This window comes from Pteronotus mesoamericanus, unplaced genomic scaffold (genome assembly GCF_021234165.1).
Source record: "Pteronotus mesoamericanus isolate MK-2021 breed Mesoamerican mustached bat unplaced genomic scaffold, CSHL_Meso_final contig_75, whole genome shotgun sequence".
NCBI classification, from domain to species: domain Eukaryota; kingdom Metazoa; phylum Chordata; class Mammalia; order Chiroptera; family Mormoopidae; genus Pteronotus; species Pteronotus mesoamericanus.
In genome coordinates, this window is record NW_026555249.1 from 5,502,548 (window position 1) to 5,522,045 (window position 19,498).

Genomic DNA, 19,498 nt, shown 5'->3' on the forward strand with positions numbered 1-19,498 from the left:
AGTGGGAGCCACCATGGGGCGGCCCCCTGGTCTGGACATCAGCCCTCAACTAGGGTGTTCTTGGCTTTATGCTTCCTGTGGTCCCAAAGGCTTCTACTCACTCGGCATTCCTCTTCGGGGATCCCTTAATCTGAAACCCTCAGGGCTGTCAAGACAGGATGATAGTTTAGGCATACAACACATTATACCAAGAGGGTAATAAATGCAGTGCTTTTCGGTATAGGATCCACCTTCCTGGGGCTCAACTTGAGCTTTCTGGGGACAGAAGCTCCCCTATAACCTGCAATTCTGTGTTTTGACTTTTGCATATTGGTCTTTCTGTTCTTGGGAACATGTTATATATAAAAATTGGGGACTGGTTGTATTCAGCAAGACAGTGGCTCTTTCCCCATTCAGTTCATTTGTAAAAATCCACATCTAAAACAGTGTAGCACTGCCAATGACAATCTGTAAAAACTAATAAACACAGAGACAAGAAATAGAATCAAACAGAAAGACTAGCAATATGTGCAAATATATTAACAAACATAGGAAACCCAAGGTCATAAGGAAAAGCTACTACTTTCTCTATTTTCCAGCAAAGCTACAGATAATAAAGTCAACTACTGCTAAAATAAAATTGCATCATTACCGAGGTGGGAAAACAGAACATTCCAACAGAAAAATGTAAATGTATTTCTAATTCATTTCAGAAATAGTCAAGATCTCTTAGATTTAACTACGAAAAGGGCAGAGCTCATTCTCAGAAAGATAATAAAGGGATTGTCAAGTCACTGGTTTACAAAACTTGAGAAGGTGCAGGGGGAACGTTCCGTCAGGAGGCGTGGGAGCTGTGACTGACACGCAGCTTGGGCGTCAAACCTGACTGAGGGCTTTTCAAGCTCGTCTGTCACTTATTGCACTTTTCATCACAAGACTCACGTTTTTTTCCTCATACAAATTTTAATATTCTGAATTGCCACGTGTCTTACAATCAATGCACGTATTTATCATGTAGTGTTTCCTTTGTTTGTGAAAAGCTGTAATTAAATTAATGACTCATCTCCCAGGTGACGGTTTCTTGAAACAGTATTTAGGACTAGGTGTGTGATCAGGTGTGAGTGACGTGAACACTCCAAGCTTTTTTGTCTCAGCGGGAATTATAAAGAATGTTCTGTATTAGATCCAAATTAAATTCCTTATCTAATGCTCCTGCATAATGTTGGGCTCATGGCGCTATCTGGCAAGTGCCAGGGCCTATGGTAGGTCAAGTCCTTCAAAGCTCATAGACACTTTGAGCACCTTATCTTCTTAGGACTGGGGAGGACGCCTGCTTGAGCCAGTCACTCGGTGGACAGGACTTACTCCACTGTCACCTGCCCACAGGCCTTCTGCTCCTGGAAGCCAGAGGTTAGTAAACACATAAGAGCCAGTCCGAACCTTTACATAGAACTCAGTTTGCCCAGGGTTTCATTTGAACAATCTTTACCACTTACAAAGTTGTTGCACATTCTCTCCTTGGATCCTTTTAACAACTCTATGAGGTAAGTAGAGGCAATATTCTCCACTTCATTTTTCAGAGGTGAGTAAACTAAAGCTCCTAAGAGGTTAGATGAGTGGACCAGTGTCACATGCTGGTCTGTGACCGAGTGAGGGGGTGGGGCGACCCAGATGTTTCTGATCCCCAGCCCAGCACTGCTTCTAGTATTCAGTCCCGCAGAACTACTTCTTCCCAAGTATGTCTCTGGGAAAAACCTGACAACTACGACCTTGAGTTGGTTCCAGACAGATTAAGGCATCAAGATGGAGCAAGTCATTCTGAAAAAACTGCGTCTACACATTGTAAAGCTGGAGATGCAAATGTGAAGTCTCATTCTACTGTCACATATGAGAATATGTCCACAGTTGTAACAGGCTTTTCAGCAAGGACGTGAGTGGTGATAGAGAACAAGCCAGTAAAACAACCGCAATTCAGACAGCAGAGGAGAGTTACCGGAGAGTTCCCTGCAGGCTCAGGTGAGGCTGCAGCATGCCCTGCAGTCCTTTGAGAAGTAAAGTTTCTCTGGATCTTAAGCAGAGATTGGTGGGATAATGCAGAAGGTTCAAGGCAAAAACTAGAATTCTCCCCTCAAGGAAAGTACCTGTGAAAAGGCAAACCCATGCCCTGCCTGGGAAGCTTAGTTGGTTGGAGCATTGTCCCGTAAACCAAAAGGTTGTGGGTTCAATCCCTGATCAGGGCATGTACAGGAGGCAACGGATTAATGTTTCTTTCTCCTATTGATATTTCTCTCTCATCAGTGAAAGATTAGAACATGAGGATTAGAAAAAAAAATTTTTTAAAGGCAAACTTGTCAACTTAGCAGAACCTGCTGGATATTTAAAGGCAAAACCAGGGGTCCACTTTCCTACTCTAGGTTTTGGAGGTTTGCCTCTGAGTGAGCTTACTTGTCTTGACGGAACAGTGAAACTAAGAAGGCCCTCGAATCTTTCCTATGCATAATCTGCTCTTCAGACATCCTTATGGTGTGGTTAATAACATAGGAGTCAAAACAGTCTCTCTTCATTATCAAAATGTGAGATAAAATCTAAACTAACATTTCCAGGGAAAAAAGAGTTATGCAGGTAATATCCATAATGATAGTCAGAAAAATCAAACAATGATAGTCTCATTGACTATCAGTAGTTAAACAGTATCCCTGACATAAGGTGTATCTATTATCCTGAAAAAAGAGACATTTTCTTTACTGATAGGACTGGGTAACTCTGAGGATTAGATTTCAGCTGTGGTGGTTACCACATTCTCGTAGAAGTTGATGCATCTCACATCTTCTGCAGAACCACTAGGAGTACTGTAGGGGTTAATACTACCTGCCACCCTCCCAGCCACAAGGGAGAGGAGACCCAGAGACCCAGGGAAGGGATGCACGGGCAGAGCAGGCAGTCAGGCCCCAGAGGAGGGCTTCCAGGCCTCTCTCTCTGAGTTTTACACCAGCTAGAATTCCTAGGATTTTAACTGAAGCAACCTCCGTGAAGTGTGAGCTATTTCACTCATCTGCCCTTTTTACAAGCCATGTCATTTCCATGGAAAGAATTAGTCCCAGTGATGGGAAAGTGGGCCGTTAGGACTTGCTCAGAGATAGAAGATGTTTCTGGCGATTTCTGGATACTGAAGAGAATTTATAGCCAAGCATTTAGTCCTTGTTGGCCCCTGTGTTTGTTATGCTTTGGCAGAGAGAGAAACAAGAGCCAGCATTCATCCTTGAAAGAACAATGTTAGGCAAACAGAGAAAGGGAGGTTTGGGGGTGGGTGGCGGGGGCGGTGCAAAGAAAAGCCCGGCAATTTTCTCGGGGAGTCGTCCCAGTCCTCCTCTCCTCCCAAAGATCAGAGCCTCGCTCTGGGAAAAGCAGCCTAGAGCAGATACACGGCATCACACACTCCTGTCTGCCAGGTAAGGTCGCCAGCGGAACCAGATGTGTCCAGGGAGACACCGGCCAAGGGAGCGCGGCTCGTCGAGGGACGTGAGCTCTCCACTAGACGAGGACTCCAGCCTCGCCAAACCTCTGGGGGGGCTCTGCTCTCCCTTCTGAGTCAAGGCTGTGAGGGAGGCTGGCTCCCCAGAGAGGACAGGGCCGACGGGCATCCTAGGGTTGGGCGTGCTTGGCAAACAGGCGCATGTGTGCTCCCAGCTCTGGGCCGGCTCCTGCCAGGCGGCTCTCAGCCCTCCACGGCCCCGCGTGTTACAGTCTGGGGCTGTAATCCCCCAGGGGCTGGCTCAGCCCCGTCCTCGGGACAGGCCGCCTGGGCCTGGTGAGTGCCCCACAGCTCCGAGGCGAGCTAATCCTCAAACCCGATGCGGCCTCTACAAGAACTTCCAGACAGTGCAATAAAATGACAAACCAGGACCCAATTAGCAAGGACAATAAAAATCACAGAAAAAGATCGGTACAGGAAATATCCTTTTAAAGACCAAATTCTTCTTTATGGCTTAGCTTTCCCTTTATTCTAAGTCAGGCAGATTCGATGTAATACTTGCTTTGTGAGCAGCTGCTGAGCCATGATTTAATTATACACATGATAATGTATAATTATTAATTCTAATGCTAAATTTAAGTAATTTAGAAATAGTATTGCATGCTGGACAAGCAATTAATTATGCAAATTTACCTCCCCCCTCTCCCAGTTTATCTGGCAAGGGAAAGGACCCATAAGAACATGTGAGTTAAGAAAAAGTGTGTACTTGTTCTAAGACCATTGTACACAAGAGTAGTACGTCTATGGTAATGCCTATGATTTACTCACCCGCTATTTTATTAAAGAAGTTAGGCATTAGGGAGGTAAGAAGGGAGGCGAGAAACCTACTTTTTTAGCAAATGCTTATAAAAGATTCCCCCACCCCCTACACACAGCTGAGTCCGAGAAGCTACCTTGCTTACCCCCCTCCCCCACCACTGAGCCTGGGAAGTTACCTTGCTCCAGTTGCCCACTCTCCAGCCGGCGCAGGGGCGGAGGTGGCATCTCTTGGCGGGGTCAGGCCTCTGAATGGCTGCACAGTCGGCGTCCACCTGGGTGCTGCACTCCACACGTCGCCAGTAGGCCCCCAGCCCGCACGTGGTGGAACACTGTGTTAGGGGACAGAAGACAGAGCTGAGCGCCACTTCCTGAGCCCCAGCCCCTCAAATCCTGCCGCCAGGAGTTCTTAGGCTCTGCTGCTCACTGAAACTGCCCCTGGAGCTTTAAACAATCCCAGCATGCGGCCCCTGCCCCAGGCAGATAACCTGAATCTCAGCTGGGGGGGCGTGGGCATCGGTAATTTAAATAATTTCCCAGATGATCCCAATAAACAGCCAGGCTGAGAAGGCCTCATTTGTATGTGGGAGGAGAACCCAATGCAAGTGAGAATCTGCTTCCCGATATGCTGGCTTGCGTGCCCAACTGCCGCATTTCATACCAAGGCTGAGTGAACATCAGACCCAAGCACCTGCCTCTCACCTCATATCTGTACCTCACTGCAGTGACATTAGCTCAGTTAGCCCTCGCCATCACAAACTGTGATAGAGATGGGTATTGTTATAAAGAAACCAAGGCTTGGAAAGCTGGCTTGCCCCAGGAGTAAGGCTAGGATTTCCTGCCTCCAAAACGCAGTACGATATTGTTACAGCAGTTCTCAACCTTGAGTGTCCGCGGGAATCACCGGAATCACCGGGACACCTGGCTAAATGCAGCTTCTGCTCCAGGAGGTCTGGGGTGCGGCTGGAGAGCAGGCGTTTCTAACTCGCTCCCAGGTGACACAGATGCACAGGTCCTCAGACAACACGGGGAGTTAGAAAGATGCTACAACATGAGGCTTTTCACTACTTGACCCACTGGTGGTGAAAAAATCAATCACCCTTTTGTCACATGTACAGCCCATTCCTCACAAGATGTTTTCATTTGCTTACAATTTTTAAATACCTCGGGTTTAGCATGGGAGCACCTTGAACACTACACAAGCTTTCCCCTTATAATTTCTTTTATTCTACATGCCTGATTCTTTCACATGGCTGCTTTTACTTGCCCATCCTCAGAAGGAGAGGCTGATTCTAAGCATGTAAAACACAGCTCTGCTCTACTGAAAAAGGGGGTGAAAGTTCCATCTATGACACTTTTGGAAGTTCTTTTGATGAGCTATAAATAAAAACCAGCCTTACATTTCTCTTGTTGCATTTCGTCCTCCATATAACTTCATGTTTTACTTTGTCAAGCTCTTGTGTTATAACACATATAGAACATAATAGTGTTCCCAGGTAGATGAATTTATTATATTATAGAATAATAGAAATGGAGGAGTACAAAACAGCATTGGTCATCATTTTTCCCAATTGGCTCATGGAGGTAATCACTCCTCCTCCTTAAAGTTGTTTAGGGTTTGGTTTGTATCTCTCTTAAGTTCCTACCACCTCCTCCTCTGCATGATAGAATGTGTACCTAATGGAGACAATAACAGCTGATGTGCATTGACCACGGGCCCCTGGTGGCCCCCCATGCTCTCGCCCATGCTCTTTACAATGGGACTTGGCAGCTCCTCTCATCAGGCAGTGGACTATATTGGGCTGGCCAAAAAGCTCATCTAGTTTTGTCCATACGAGGGCTCTAGTAGTGCTTAGTAGTCTTTAACTTCATTCCAAACAATTCCGTAAGATTGTATTATGACAGCTGTTGTATTAGTGTGCATTTAAAAAAAAAATGAAAAAACTCCCATCAAAATTAGTGAATTTTTGTGCAGTCATTTTAATCTTGAAGATAGAAGAAAATACCCAACATTTTTGGCATGTTATGCTTTCTTGTTTCAAGAAAGGTAAAAACACAACAGAAACACAAAGAAAAGATTTATGCAGTGCATGGGGAAGGTGCTATGACTGATTGAATGTGTCTAGAGTGGTTTGCAAAGTTTCTCGGTACTATTGATATTTGGTCAAATAATTCTTTGTTGTGGGGCTGTCTTAAGCATTGGAAGGTGTTTAGCAGCACCCTTGGCCTCTACCCACTGGAAGCCAATAGCAGGAGGTAGCCGACATACTCAAAATATCCAAATCAATGAAGTTACTGGTGGAAATGAAAAATGTGTCTTTTATTTTATGGAAAAAAACTAAATAGAATTTTTGGCCAACCCGGCATTTCCCCGGCTCTTGAATCAGGACTGTGTTTGAGCCTTTGGCCAATAAAATGCAGTGGGTGGTGGTGTGCAGTTCTCAAGAGTCCTGGCTTGTTCCAGCGCCCTCTCTCGGACCCTGTCTCTGCCTTGAGAATAAAGCTGGGCCAGCCTGCTGCAGCAAGACAGAACATGTGAAACAGAGCCGGGTGACCCGGCCAAGGCCATCCCAGAGTGGCCAGCCCTCAGCCAACACTCCAGCAGATTCATGACCAGCCAAGCTGAGATCAGCTAAGCTCAGCCCAGATCGGCAGAACTTCCCAGCTGAGCTACAGACTCGTGAACAAAAACAAATGTTTACTGAGGTGTTGGGATTGTTTGCTATTTAGCATTTATCGTGGCAATAGACAATTGATATAACAACATAACAGGTGTCTTCCCTACATTTTTCTATAACCTTCAGAAATGCAGGGTACAATTAAAGTTCTGCATTTGGGCTAATTGTGTGATCTTTTGTAGTTTCCTAACTTTCCTAGCATGAAATATTGGTGAAAACACTTGGGCCTCATTCATTGGGTTGCTGTGAGGACCAAAGAGAGGATTCTTGCACACGGCCAGTGCTCTACAAGTGTTACCTTCTGAACACAACACACCTGCGAGGTCAGCATTAAGAGTCCCATTCCAGATATCTGGCGCCCAGGGAGTTTAGAAGCCACGCTCAAGGTCACACAGACAGTATATTGTCAATTTCGTATCGCAACATGGAGGGAAACATGACATTTTCCTAAACCCAGGAAAGGAGTTGGGAAGACCAAATTACCAGGCTGGTGATGACCATGGGTGGTAAATCTCAAGTGACATCTATAATTGTTTGCACCATATTATGTTGCAAATAAATGTATATTGTCTCCAGGCTCTGCATCTAGTCCTGCTAGACTCGGATGCCCTGAGCACGCATTTGTCTTTTTCCTTTTGGACAGTCTCGATCTAAGCAGCAAAGAGCGGTCCAGAGGCAAAGCTGCCAGGAGGAAGCCCACGGAAAGCAGGAATAGTAGGTGGGATTCCACAGGTTGTCACTTATATTAATTTCAGAGTGGGAGTGGGGGATCAGAGAAGGGAGGACTCTGGGGAAGCTGCGGGACATTTCACTTTGTCCTGGAAACAGCTAGTCACCACATGGGAACCGATTTACAGGTCAAGGAGCGGGTTTCAGGGTGTTTGGCCCTGGAACTGACGTAGAGGGACGTGAAAGGTCATGGAAAAGGACACTGTTACTTCCATTTACACAACTGCAGAGCTTGTATTGAACTGACAGGCCCAGGGGAGCCGACTGAATGAGGAGGCAATTCAGCGAGAGGTGATTTCTGTCGAAATAAGAGCCACACCCTAGCACGCCGCCTAACACGTTTCCTGTTTTGTGAACAGATATCAGAGTAAACACTGAGTGCTTCCTAAGTGCCCACACTCCTCTGAGCTATTCCTTTTACCTCTTAACAGCCTTATGAGTCAGGCATATCACCCGCCTCATTTCATGGATGAGGAAGCTGGGGTACAGAGAGGACTCAAGCCAGAAAGTCTGGCTTCACGCTTTATGCCTGTTCATAGTGTTAACTTGGTTTTTACATCTGTTCTTTAATTTTTGAAATCACAGTGAGTTAGAGGACCCTGCTGGGTGCGGCGGGGGACATGAACAGCCCTTCACCACAGAAGCGGGGGCGTGGTGAGGACTGCAGGTCAAGGGGAAGGAACTTCAGAAATGACTCCCGTCTTCAGGGTCAGGAAGAGTCTTATGGAAGAAGCAGCTTGAAGGTTGATACTGAAGAACAGGTAGGATTTAAAGCGGCAGAAGGTTTTGGGGAAACAGATTTTGGATTTATTGAAGCTTCGGGTGGGTGAAGAAAAGCAGAAGGCATTGGGTTTGAAAGCTGGATTAGGTTGGGAAGTCTGTTTGGATGACAGAGTGGATTTTATCTGCTCTGATAAGTAATGAAGAGACATTACAGGTCTGTGAGCAGGAGTTTGGAATGGCTAGAAAATTCCTTTTGGAAGACTAACCTGGCAGTCCAGCATCTCTTGTGATGATGTGCGGAAAGCAATGGTGAAGGGCGAGGCCGAAGTGCACAGACTGGCAAGGAGGTGTTCAGCAGGTGTCCTGCACAAGAGAGTCCTTCACTCTTGACCCCTGGGGCGCTAGGGGCATTTTGCACCAGACACTTCCTCCTTCCAAGGGACGTCCCCGCATGTGGCAGGACTTCTACCATCCTTGGTAGACATGGACTGCAGCCCCCTCGCCACATCATTGCAGCCAAAGCATCCCCGCTCTTCCAAATGCCTCCTGCCCTTTCACTAGACTGGAAAACACGGGGCCCTCAACGAACAAGAAAGAAAGAGGAGATGACAGAATGATGCGGTGACACTGACAGAAAAACTGGTAGGGTTCTTTCAGTAGCAAGGGGCAGATGGACGTCAATGGTGATGCACGGGTTTCTCAGACGCGTTGATGGAAAGGAGAGCCGCGGCACTAGAGGGGGGGGGCGACCCTGAATAAACAGCTTCAGAAATAGGCAGAATAAAAAACTGGGGACAATGGAACTCTCAAAACCCAGAGTTTTCCTTGAGTCCGGATCTTCTCGGGCACTTCTGCGTTACACATTTTATTTCGTAAGCTGCACAGAGGAGCAGGCGCCGAGCCCGGCCATGAAGGAAGCGCCTGCCAGGTGCAGACGTCCGCCCCGGCCGCGGGGCTCCGACAAACGCCGCCGTCCCGGCCGGCTCCCTTCTCCAGCCAACTCCCTAGAATGAATAGCTCTCGCTTGGCTCCACCACGGTTGCCAAACTTTGGGCGAGCTATGATGGAGTCAATAAGAGTTTATTTCTGTCGAAGTCAAATGATGACATTGGAGATCGAATTAATTCTGTGTATCTTGATTAACCTCTGGGGTCAAAGAGTCATGAGGTTTCATGTGTACTTATATTTTGATTTAGTTTATTTGGATATAGTAATTTCTCATAGAATCCATTTATGTTTATCAATGAACTATCACATGTTATGTATCTTTAGGACAAAAACATTAGAACATATTTGACTTCAATAATTCTACAACTGCTCTGGGATTTGGGGATTGTAAAAGGTAAGAGGGTGGGAAAAGAAACTAATTTCTGGGTCATCCTAAGGCTACTTTTTAATAAGGCTTGTATATTAACTTGTGGATAGAGAAGGGATTGTCCTTCCCTATGAACAGCCCTAATGTGGGGACTCCTCCACCTGCGGGCTGTGATAGTTTCTTAAAGTGTCTCCCCTCTGGACTGCACCTTGGTACCTCCCTCCATCTCAACATAAACGCTGTTCTCCCCACAGTCACCAGCTCATTGTCAAATCCATCATGTCCACTGCCAGCCCTCATGTCCCTAGACATCCATGGTGCCATTCCTCCTGATTTACATCTAAAGTATTAGACTATCCCTGACTAGACTCCCATGTGGGAGCTCTTTGTTAGCCAGCGTCCTAATTAAAATGGCAATGTTTTCTAGAGTCCCGTCCCTGGCCCACTCCTCTTGGCATCCCACAGGTTAATGGGTGACATCCTTCCCTCTCAAGGCTCTAACTTGTACCTACTGGCCTTGACTTACAAATCTTATCTCCAGGTTTCTCCTCTCTCAAGAACCTCTGACCCACACATACAAACATCTGTTGGTTATCATCCGGATTTCCCAGAGGTACTACCAATTTCACTTGATCTAAAACTAAAGCCATCACTCCCCCTTTCTTTGCCTCTGTTAAGACTCACTCCGCTTATATGGTGTGCAATATCTCAGTTTTGGGGTCCAACTCAGTTTTTATTTGGCACCTCAGAAGGGTTCCAACTTCATTGTCATGGCAGACCCTTCTCCTCCTCTCTCCTTTCACACCCCACATCAATTATGCACGAAGTCCTACTGATGTGAACTCTAATCATGAGTGTCCAACCCATGGCTCTTAGGCCGCATGTGGCCCAGGCTGGCTATGAATGTGGCCCAACACAAAATTAAGTAAAAATTGTAAATTTACTTAAAACATTATGAGTTTTTTTGTGATTACATTGCAATGTATTTAATGTGTGTCCCAAGACAACTCTTTTTCTTCCCGTGTGGCCCAGAGATGCCAAAAGGTTGGATGCCCCTGGACTTAGAGGTATTCTGAATTTCTCCTTCCCTTGTCATCTGAGCATTCTGGTCAGAGTTCACACGCCTCAGCTAGACCGCTGAAGTAACCTCCCAACAGGTCAAGTCCCTCATCCTCACTGCGTCCAGAATGAGCTTCCACAACCACACAGAAGGCCATGTCATTCAGTGGCAGAGACTGCTTCACGGCCATAAGCTTTCTTCTCTACTGCCCGGGGCACATAATTAGATTACATTTCTCAGCTGCCTTGTGGTTGAGTTTGGTCGTGTGACGGAGTTCTAGATGACGGAATGTGAGCGGAAGTATTTCATGCCCCTTTCAGGCCTGGCCCATAAAACCTCCTACAGGACGACCTCTATGCTCTTTTCCCTTTCTGAGATTAGGATGGTGACTCCAGGGCAAACCTCATGCTATGGGGAGAGGATAGTGGCAGAGCCAGCGTCAGCCTGGGTTCCCGAATGACTGCATGGGTGGATCAGAGCCTCATTCTCTATAGCCACCATCGCAGTCCCAGAATTCCCTTGTATTATTACGTGAGTGAGAAGTCAACTCCTGTTGTAGTGAACCACAACGTGTAAGCTCTGTTTGTTACAACAGCCTAGCCTCGTGTGTGTGTGGTTTCTAATTACATACAGTTACTGTACACGTCGTATTTCAATTATTCGGACATCAACCCTATACCTGGGCCTTTTTACCACCCATTCTTTCATATTCTGTTGGACCAAGCTGTACTTTTCTCAAGGCCCACAGTGTCTTTAATTATAGGTGCTTTCAGACTACATCTCCATTAGTTAATTAACAAACTCATACAAATTAACTCAGTTTCCGTAATGTGTTCTCTTTCTCTTTGAATGTGCAGAGGCCACCCACTGCCCACACTGCTTTGATGGACGGAGGACAACAAGCCCATTTATCTGTCCTTTAAGGATGCCGCACGTGCTTGGAAGGAAAGGTACATTTGAGGGTCCTACTTTCAAGGACATCCTTACAAGGACGTCACTCACAAAACAGGAACAGCTCAATTTTATTTCTAGGCTGAACCCACTGTGGTAACAGTATAGGGATCATTGGGCCCTGTGATCTCAAAAGTAACCACGGAGCCCTCAACATTACTTTAAAATACTTTCTTGTAAACTTTGTGATTTTCTCATCTGTCTACCCAGGGTGACTTCTCAACCGGCATTGTTTTTATAAGACGGAACTGCCACAACAGAAGGCAGAGAGAGCAGTGATGTTTTCTCATTTGCAAAGCAATGGGTCAGAGGCTACGAAGTGTGTCTGCTTGGGGTCGAATCCCTGCTCCAGCACTCGTGAGGGTGTGTGATCCTGGCTAGCTCTTTACTTCTCTCAGCTTCCGCTTTCTCATCTCTAAAATGGGGAAAATATTACCAATCTCTTTGGGCAGTGGTGAGGATTAAAGGAGAGAATTCATGTTACTTAGCATAAAATCATGCTGTTAGAGCATGGCACACACTTTATAAATGCTCACTGTCAACACCCTCCTCATTGCAAGGAGCCCATATGAACTTTCCCAATGGGGAAAAAAAAAAGACTACAATGCCAGGAATCATAAGACCATCCCTCTAAATGTGACCATCTATTTTTTCTCCTGAACCTGTACTCTTTACGTGCAAATGGAGATAGTAGGATGCTGCTACATTGACAGGAAAGGTGATAATTTACTTTAAAAAATCACACATGAATCAATGTGAAAACAGAGTTCAAATGCAAACAAAAATTTTTGAAAGTTTGAATTTACCTACTTATTGCCAATATAGTCAATTCTATGACTAAAGATGATAGATTATTAATTCATAAAAAAATTTTATACAGCTAAGTTGTCAATTGGTACTGAAATTTACTAGAGACAGCAGATTAGAGTGGAAAGGGTTAGAAGGCTCATCATGCAAATGACAAGTGTCCTTAGACAAGTCACTGAACCATTGGAAATCTTAGTTTCTGTATTTATAAACTGATATAAATCAAACCCTACCTGCTCCTCAGCGCTGTAAAAAGGAGAGAATAAAAGATTGAATATAAAAGAGATTTGGAAATTAACATGTTTTATAAATTAAATTTGTTTTTTATACTAGCTACTATTGCTTCACTTCCCTTTAGCTACATATATCAGCCATGAAATGTCATAAAAATGCCGAGTGATTTGAACATGGGATTATCTTGCCACAAAGTCCTCTTTTGAGTCATCAAATAATTTTTCCCAAGTACATATACTGTGTACTTGCAATTCAAATGAGTGAGAAATGATTTTGAATTAGTTCTAGAAATGGAAAAACAAATGTCTAGCCAAATTCCTAAAGCCTGATAATAGGGGCCAACATTTTTTCATCATGTATTTTCTTTTCCCTCTATATTCTAGCTTTTTAAAAAGCCAAAATGATTCTTTTGTATATAAAACAAATACATGCCCCAAACATGAAATCATTAACACAGTGAGCTATAGAATTCGTTTAAAGAATGTGGTGTTAGATTTCCATTCTAACTATTATTACTTGACAGGTTTAAACCACGGTCTCAAACTTTAGCTTTCTGAATGGAACGTGCCCTTTTAGTTGGCCATCATCAGAGGATCGTCCCAGCTTATAGCTGGAAGGGACACTGGAGATGATCTATACAGGTTTATTGTTCTACAGGTAAAAAGCAGGTTCTGTGAGATTAACTGAACTCTCCACTATCACACAGCTGGCTGACCCAGACCTCACTACATCTGCTCTCTTTCCTGGAGATCCCTCCCCGCCCCCCTATTTTTGGAGTTAGGGAGGCAAAGAGGGAGGTGAACGCATAAATCCGATCACTTCCCATTGATTCCACATTAGACCGTATTTCCTGCAAGCCCATTTTGAAACGAGCACAAGAATGCAATACCCCTCCCGCTTTCCCAGAGAGAGACCGGCTCGGGGCAAGCCATGGGGCTCTCACCTCACTCCAGTTTCCAACGACCCAGTGCGCAGAGCTGTGGCCCCTCGAGAGCGGCTTGTAATTGGAGACATTCAGCAAAAACCCCTCAGCGATCAGACTGGTTGCATCTTCCTCGGTCAGGACTGGTCCAGAACTCTCTGTCAGGTTCATGTTGCTTGGAAGTGCTGGGGGGTGGTGGTTTACCGGCTTTTCTGAGGGTGCTGTCTGGTGGTCTCCCCCCAGGGGGAGAGGGGTGTTCACTGGCTTTCCGGTGACCATCCCCTCGGCCCTGGGTGTGCCATTTTTGAGTGTAGTGGGCCCCTGGCTGGGTAGCAGTCCTTCTGTCACTGTGCTGACAGGTGGCCACAAGGATGCCTCCGAGAGATAAGGCGTTGGCGGAGGTCCAAGTGGCATTCCTGTACTTCTTCCCCCTGAAGCATCATTTCCCGGTGCTATGGTCTTGGTCCATGTTACAGAGTTGTTTCCATCTGTGTTCTCAGGTTGTTCCCTGTCTTCCCCTGAGCCACTAGGAACCTCTGTGTCTGGCTCTTTGCTCAAGGTATTGTAAAATGGAGTCACCTGCCAAGTCACGGAGCTGCTGGAAGATGACAAGTCCAAACCACTCTCGGTTGTGGCTAAAAGGTCTCCCTCTGAGGTAGGACCGGGGTCTGAATTGGATACATTCTCTTCCTTTGATTGGATACTCAGGGACCAGGTGGTGAGGAAGGGCTGGGAAGTAGTTCCAGTGGAAATGACATCATGGGTGTCCAGAGCGGTCTGGGTGGAACTGTTCGGCCACCGTTTCCCATCCAGGTCTTTGGAGGCTGCAGTGGGACGGGGGCTGTGGATTGCCGGAGCACCTGTGGTCACGGGCTCAGGCACTGTGGGCGTGGTCAGCATCCTGGGACTGGGCGTCGTTGGTGGGATGGGCTTTAACGGGTCGTGCTCAGATGTGGGCGGCCTTTTCCCGTTGAACACTGGCCCTTTGCTGGGTTTCAGAATTCTCCGGCTGGACGGGCATTGCTGGAGGCCACACAGAGCTCGGCTGTTGGGCTTTCTTGTCACGTCGCAGGGCTCGTCGTGGTTCTTGGCACATGTGACACTGCGAATCCGCACTCCACCACCACAGGACACGGAACACTGGAAAAGAGAGACGGCCGTTAGCCTGGGTGGGAAGGAGGCACGGGTTCTCACGCTCAGGCTGACAAGCCAGGGCAGGCCCAGGAGAAACGGAGCTGTGCAGCCGCGACTGTCAGTTTTTACACGTTTATATTTTGTTTCTGTATTCCTTTAGTTTCCCATGGAAATACGTATCTCCTGGAGACCGGCTGAGGCTCACGACCAACCTCCACAAACTGAAAATACGAACCACAACAGTATAAATGAAGTCTCGCTGGGCTTTGAGCTATGGATCATGGATTCACCAAGAGGGCAAAGATGCGCATAAGTCACCTAATCTTTTAAAGAGATAGTGATAATCTCTCTCCTAGGGTTTTGATGCTATTGAATTAATGTGAAAGGTCTAGACGCTCTCTGAAGTCTATGGCGTGAGTTCCAGTGAACCTTTCCCTCCATAGTTAGGACTCGCATCATCTCACCCAAACCCCATACGCTCCACTTCCACTTGCCTGTGTCAGGCGGAATCGTATTAAAAGCCAGGCATGCTCACACATGGATGGAGATCCAGGACCTTTCCTGAGATTGAAGGTGGGTAGTTTGTCAAAGGTGGGAGATACCCTTTACAAAGTGTTCAGTGCACCCCGTAGCATGGACCGATCTGTACATGGGGGCCATGGCTGGGACCCCCCTCCACGTTCCCCCAGGCCCCACAGGGCCTGCCAAAGCTCAGGCAGCTAGGCTGCCCTGGGGGAATCCTAGTAGGGCAGTCCTTCATCAGAACTCACACTACCAATGATTGGCTTCATCAGTCTCAGCAGCTGCAAACCACACATAGTTGCGACCTAACCTACACTTCTAGATGTTTTGAAAAATCCATGTTTTTTACCAGACTCATCCATTTTTAGCTTTCCTTTCCAATGGCATTTTAAGTTATCCAGCAAATAGGTGGCACTTTAACATGAGCAGTGCAGGCACCCTCCCTGGCTGTCTCACATTTGTCTCTTCTGTCTCTGACCTCCAAGGCAGCTTTCTGGAGACTGAGGGCTGCGTAATGCTCAGTGGATCTCATGGGGCCTCACGGCCATCATTCCATGCAATACCCCGTGAGAACACGTTTTCCGCCCACCTTCCATTCCTCCCCATCCGCCTTCTTTACCCAGTAGACGCGGAACCTTTCAGATAACCAATGGATGCCACTCCTTAGCCCTGGGTTATACTGTGCCCAGTGGGATAGAGGTAACTCTCTACCAAGTATATTGGGCCTAAAAACGAAGTTGCTTTGTTCGTAGTCACGCAGGAACAGGCAGTGCTGTTTCGTATTCAGCCCACATTCTGCCAGTCCATCCCCCCACTGTGTTTATCTCCACGGGAGCCGTCAAGCCCATCGGATGGGATAAGTGCAGGACACGCTGCACTTAGAGCTCATCGCAATGGGTAGTTCCAGAATTCTCAAAACCAATTTCTGCCATGATTATCACATGCGCTTAACTTATAATTCTGAACTCTGTACTAGGCAGGCAGCTTGTCAATCTGCTAATGTGCTCCCTGGGAGGTACCTTGTTGGCCACTCCTCCTAGATTACGGCCCCTTGGGGGGCCCGCTGACAATGAGATCTGCTGCCAAGTTAGCCCACGCCACCCACCCGAGGTGCACTGTCCCGGAGGGGGCTCACGACTGGTGTGGAACTGCAGCACTAAAGGATTTTATTCAAAAACACACTTGGAGGTTACCAGAGAATTTGAGCTAAAGGGCTGTGTAGAGGTGTATGCTTTGGACATGAAACACTGAATGCATAGTCTCAGGAATTTATAAATGAATGACTGGACCTCATCCTAAAACCAGCTTTGAAAGAGAGCTAAAACACTTAGGTACCTGTTATGGCTTGAATTGCGCCCCCTCCCCCTCCCAAAAAGATATATCAGAGTCCTAACCCCTGTTCACACTCTTCCTGTGTACCTCAGAATGTGGTCTCATTTGAGATGCAGTCTTTACAGAGATAGTCAAGTTAAAATGAGGTCACTGGGGTGGACCCTTATCCAGTATAGCTGTTGTCCTTAATAAAAGAGGAAATCTGGACAGAGACACACACACAGGGACAATGCCATGTGCAGATGGGAGCACAGACCAGGATGACACATGTAGCCACTGAAGTACACCAAAGACGGCCAGCAAATGACCAGAAGTCCGAAAGGTGTGGAATGAAGTCTCGCTCATAGTCCTCAGAAGCACCCAGCTCTGACAACACCCTGACCTTGGACTTCCATCCTCCAGAGTGGTGAGACAGCACGTTTCTGTCGTGTAACCCACCCAGTCTGTGGCACTTCATTATGGCAGCCCTAGGAAACGAATACAGCACTCTAGATAATTTACTAAAAAATCAGACATGATGAAGGGAATCAACATGGCCCCTGAGCAATATTTTGTGAGTAGTTGTTTCAAAGGAGAGTGCCCACGTGTGTTCCGCAGGAAGCCTGGCAAAACCCCAGCTGCTGACAACTGGGAAGAATGGAGACATTGGCACTTACAGATGCCCCATGCCAAAAGAGCAGGTGGCAGAGGCTGAGACATCAGGTGTCCTGCTCCACAGGACACCTTGGACTTTAACTGAAACTGGGGACCACGAAGGTAAGTGGCTCAGAAACGTCTGCTTGCCGGCCATGCTCTGTCACCCTTCAGTTGGCAGGACCTCCTATGGGACTTCTCACGAGTCCTAATTGGCTCCCCCTCTCGCAGGAGATGTGTCCCTGACACCTGCTGCAGTGTCTTCTGTCTGGAGAGCCAGGGGAGCTCGTTTGTGAAAATCGGCGTTTAGTCGGCCTGGCCACCTGTGCACCCCAGCCCCGAAGTGAACAGCTCTGCTCCTCACAGCTCCTCAGTGACTTGGCTAATAGACTGTTTTGTTCATCCGTTTGTCTGTGTGCTTTTTGTCAGGCACAAAAGGGGCTGAGCAAAGGTCTTCACAGACTCTGGGCTCATTGGCTTGTGGAGGCTGCACCTCATGCCCCATTGAATATATTAAAAAGCACGTCTAGTTTCAAGTGAAATACAATCCTTTTCTGTAAAAACCACTTGAAAGGCTTTTCCTTCTTTTGCTTTTGAAAATATTCGGTGAGAGTAACTCAATTAATTTATGAGTGGTTTTGATTTCTCAGCAATCATTAGGCATAGTCTTAAGTTGCAGCACAGCAAGAAAGGCTGATCAACAAACTATTTCCAAACAGAACACATTTTTTACGAATACTAAGGGCTGTCATATGGTGACATTTTGTAGACGTTTGGGATGCAGTATGGCAGAGTTCGGAGTCAAAGCTCTGCTGCCCGTGCTCAAAGCCTGGCTCTGTGTTTGGAGGCTGTGTGAGAGCGGAGAAATTTCTACCCACCTCTATGCCTGAGCTGCTTCCCCTGTAAAATGTGGCTTAATAAGCCATTGTGAGACATAGCGTTAATAACTATAAAGGTGTTTAATGCATATACTAAATGCCCGATATGTATTTGCTATTATTGGGTAATTAAATATTGAATTCTGACTTGGCAGAATCCTTCTGTGTCCAACGATGCAAGGTATTAGCCTCTTCCCCACGTCTCTAACATTTGTGCAGACCCTTGAAATGCCTCAGGCCCTAAACCCCGGGCTTGCACTGCTCTGTGTGTACAATGGTCCTGAGTTTGGCTACTGGTCTATGGCCCCAAATGCAGGGGCCACAGATCCATTCTGTCAGGATTTTTGGTTGCCATGGACAGGACAGGCTTGCAAAGTCAGAGTAGCATGGAAAATAGACCTTTGTCTCCTTGCCTAATAATAAGATTACCAGCTAGTGAATAGTTGCTGTTTGCCAGTCACTATGTGAAGGGCTACATGGGTCATCTCCAAGCTTTAAATGAACCCTGCCTTTCTAAATGAGAAAAGGCTGAAAGAGGTTTAACACTGCCTCAAGGGCATACAGCTAGGGCTTGCCAAGGGCTCAGAAATCTAGAATAATTGCTATTCCACTAAATCTATTAGCCTAGCTGCCAGGAGAAACAGGGAAATTAATGAACTAACAGCCACCTAAAGAATTATTGTAAAAGTTAAAAGAGACAAACAATATAGTGTAGAGAACACTCAGCAAATGATAGATGGCGTTATTGTTATTCCCATCTATTCCCTTCACTATCAAATAATTGAATGTATAGAGCTTCCTGTGTGCCAGACACTTCCAGGAAGAACTTTAGAAATACTCATTCATTTAATCCTCATAGCTTCCCTTGAACCTAAGTACTACTGCTATCGCATTTACGGATGGAGAAAACAAGCCACAGAAAAGGAGAAGTAACCACAAAGAGATCAAATCCATCGATCCAATAAGCAGCAGAGCAAGATTTGAACCCAGGAACTCGTGTCCCAGAGGCCACACTCCTCACCACTAGACCGGCTGCTTCTCACGAGGCCAGTCCCTGCAGCGGTGAAGCCTAGTCAAAATGGGAGCCACACAAACTTTGATACTTGGATTTTGTTTGCAAGGTCTAGAGTCGCCCTTCTTTATCCTCCTAGCCCAGAAAGGGGGTTGGGCAAAACCAGAAGGCTCTAGTTGAAACTTGAGATTGCGGGGGCTGGTCACAGAGGGAAAGCCCTCTCTGGGAGCAGCCTGCAGCTCCCACTAGGACCCCCCGACCACTGGCGCAGCGGAGCCCACCAGTCTCAGTGCGCACTCGC

General features: G+C 46.6%; 1 protein-coding gene across 1 annotated transcript in view; it reads right to left on the minus strand.

Annotated features, from left to right (window-relative positions):
* Positions 1-19,498, minus strand: part of ADAMTS12 (ADAM metallopeptidase with thrombospondin type 1 motif 12) — a 230,100-nt gene that overhangs the window by 27,024 nt on the left and 183,578 nt on the right. Inside the window, exons 19-20 of the mRNA XM_054583922.1 lie at positions 13,708-14,826; positions 4,447-4,599 (exon numbers count right to left, since the gene is read on the minus strand). Of these exons, the coding sequence (XP_054439897.1) occupies positions 4,447-4,599; positions 13,708-14,826 (1,272 nt within the window). The remainder of the gene's footprint in view (positions 1-4,446; positions 4,600-13,707; positions 14,827-19,498) is intronic.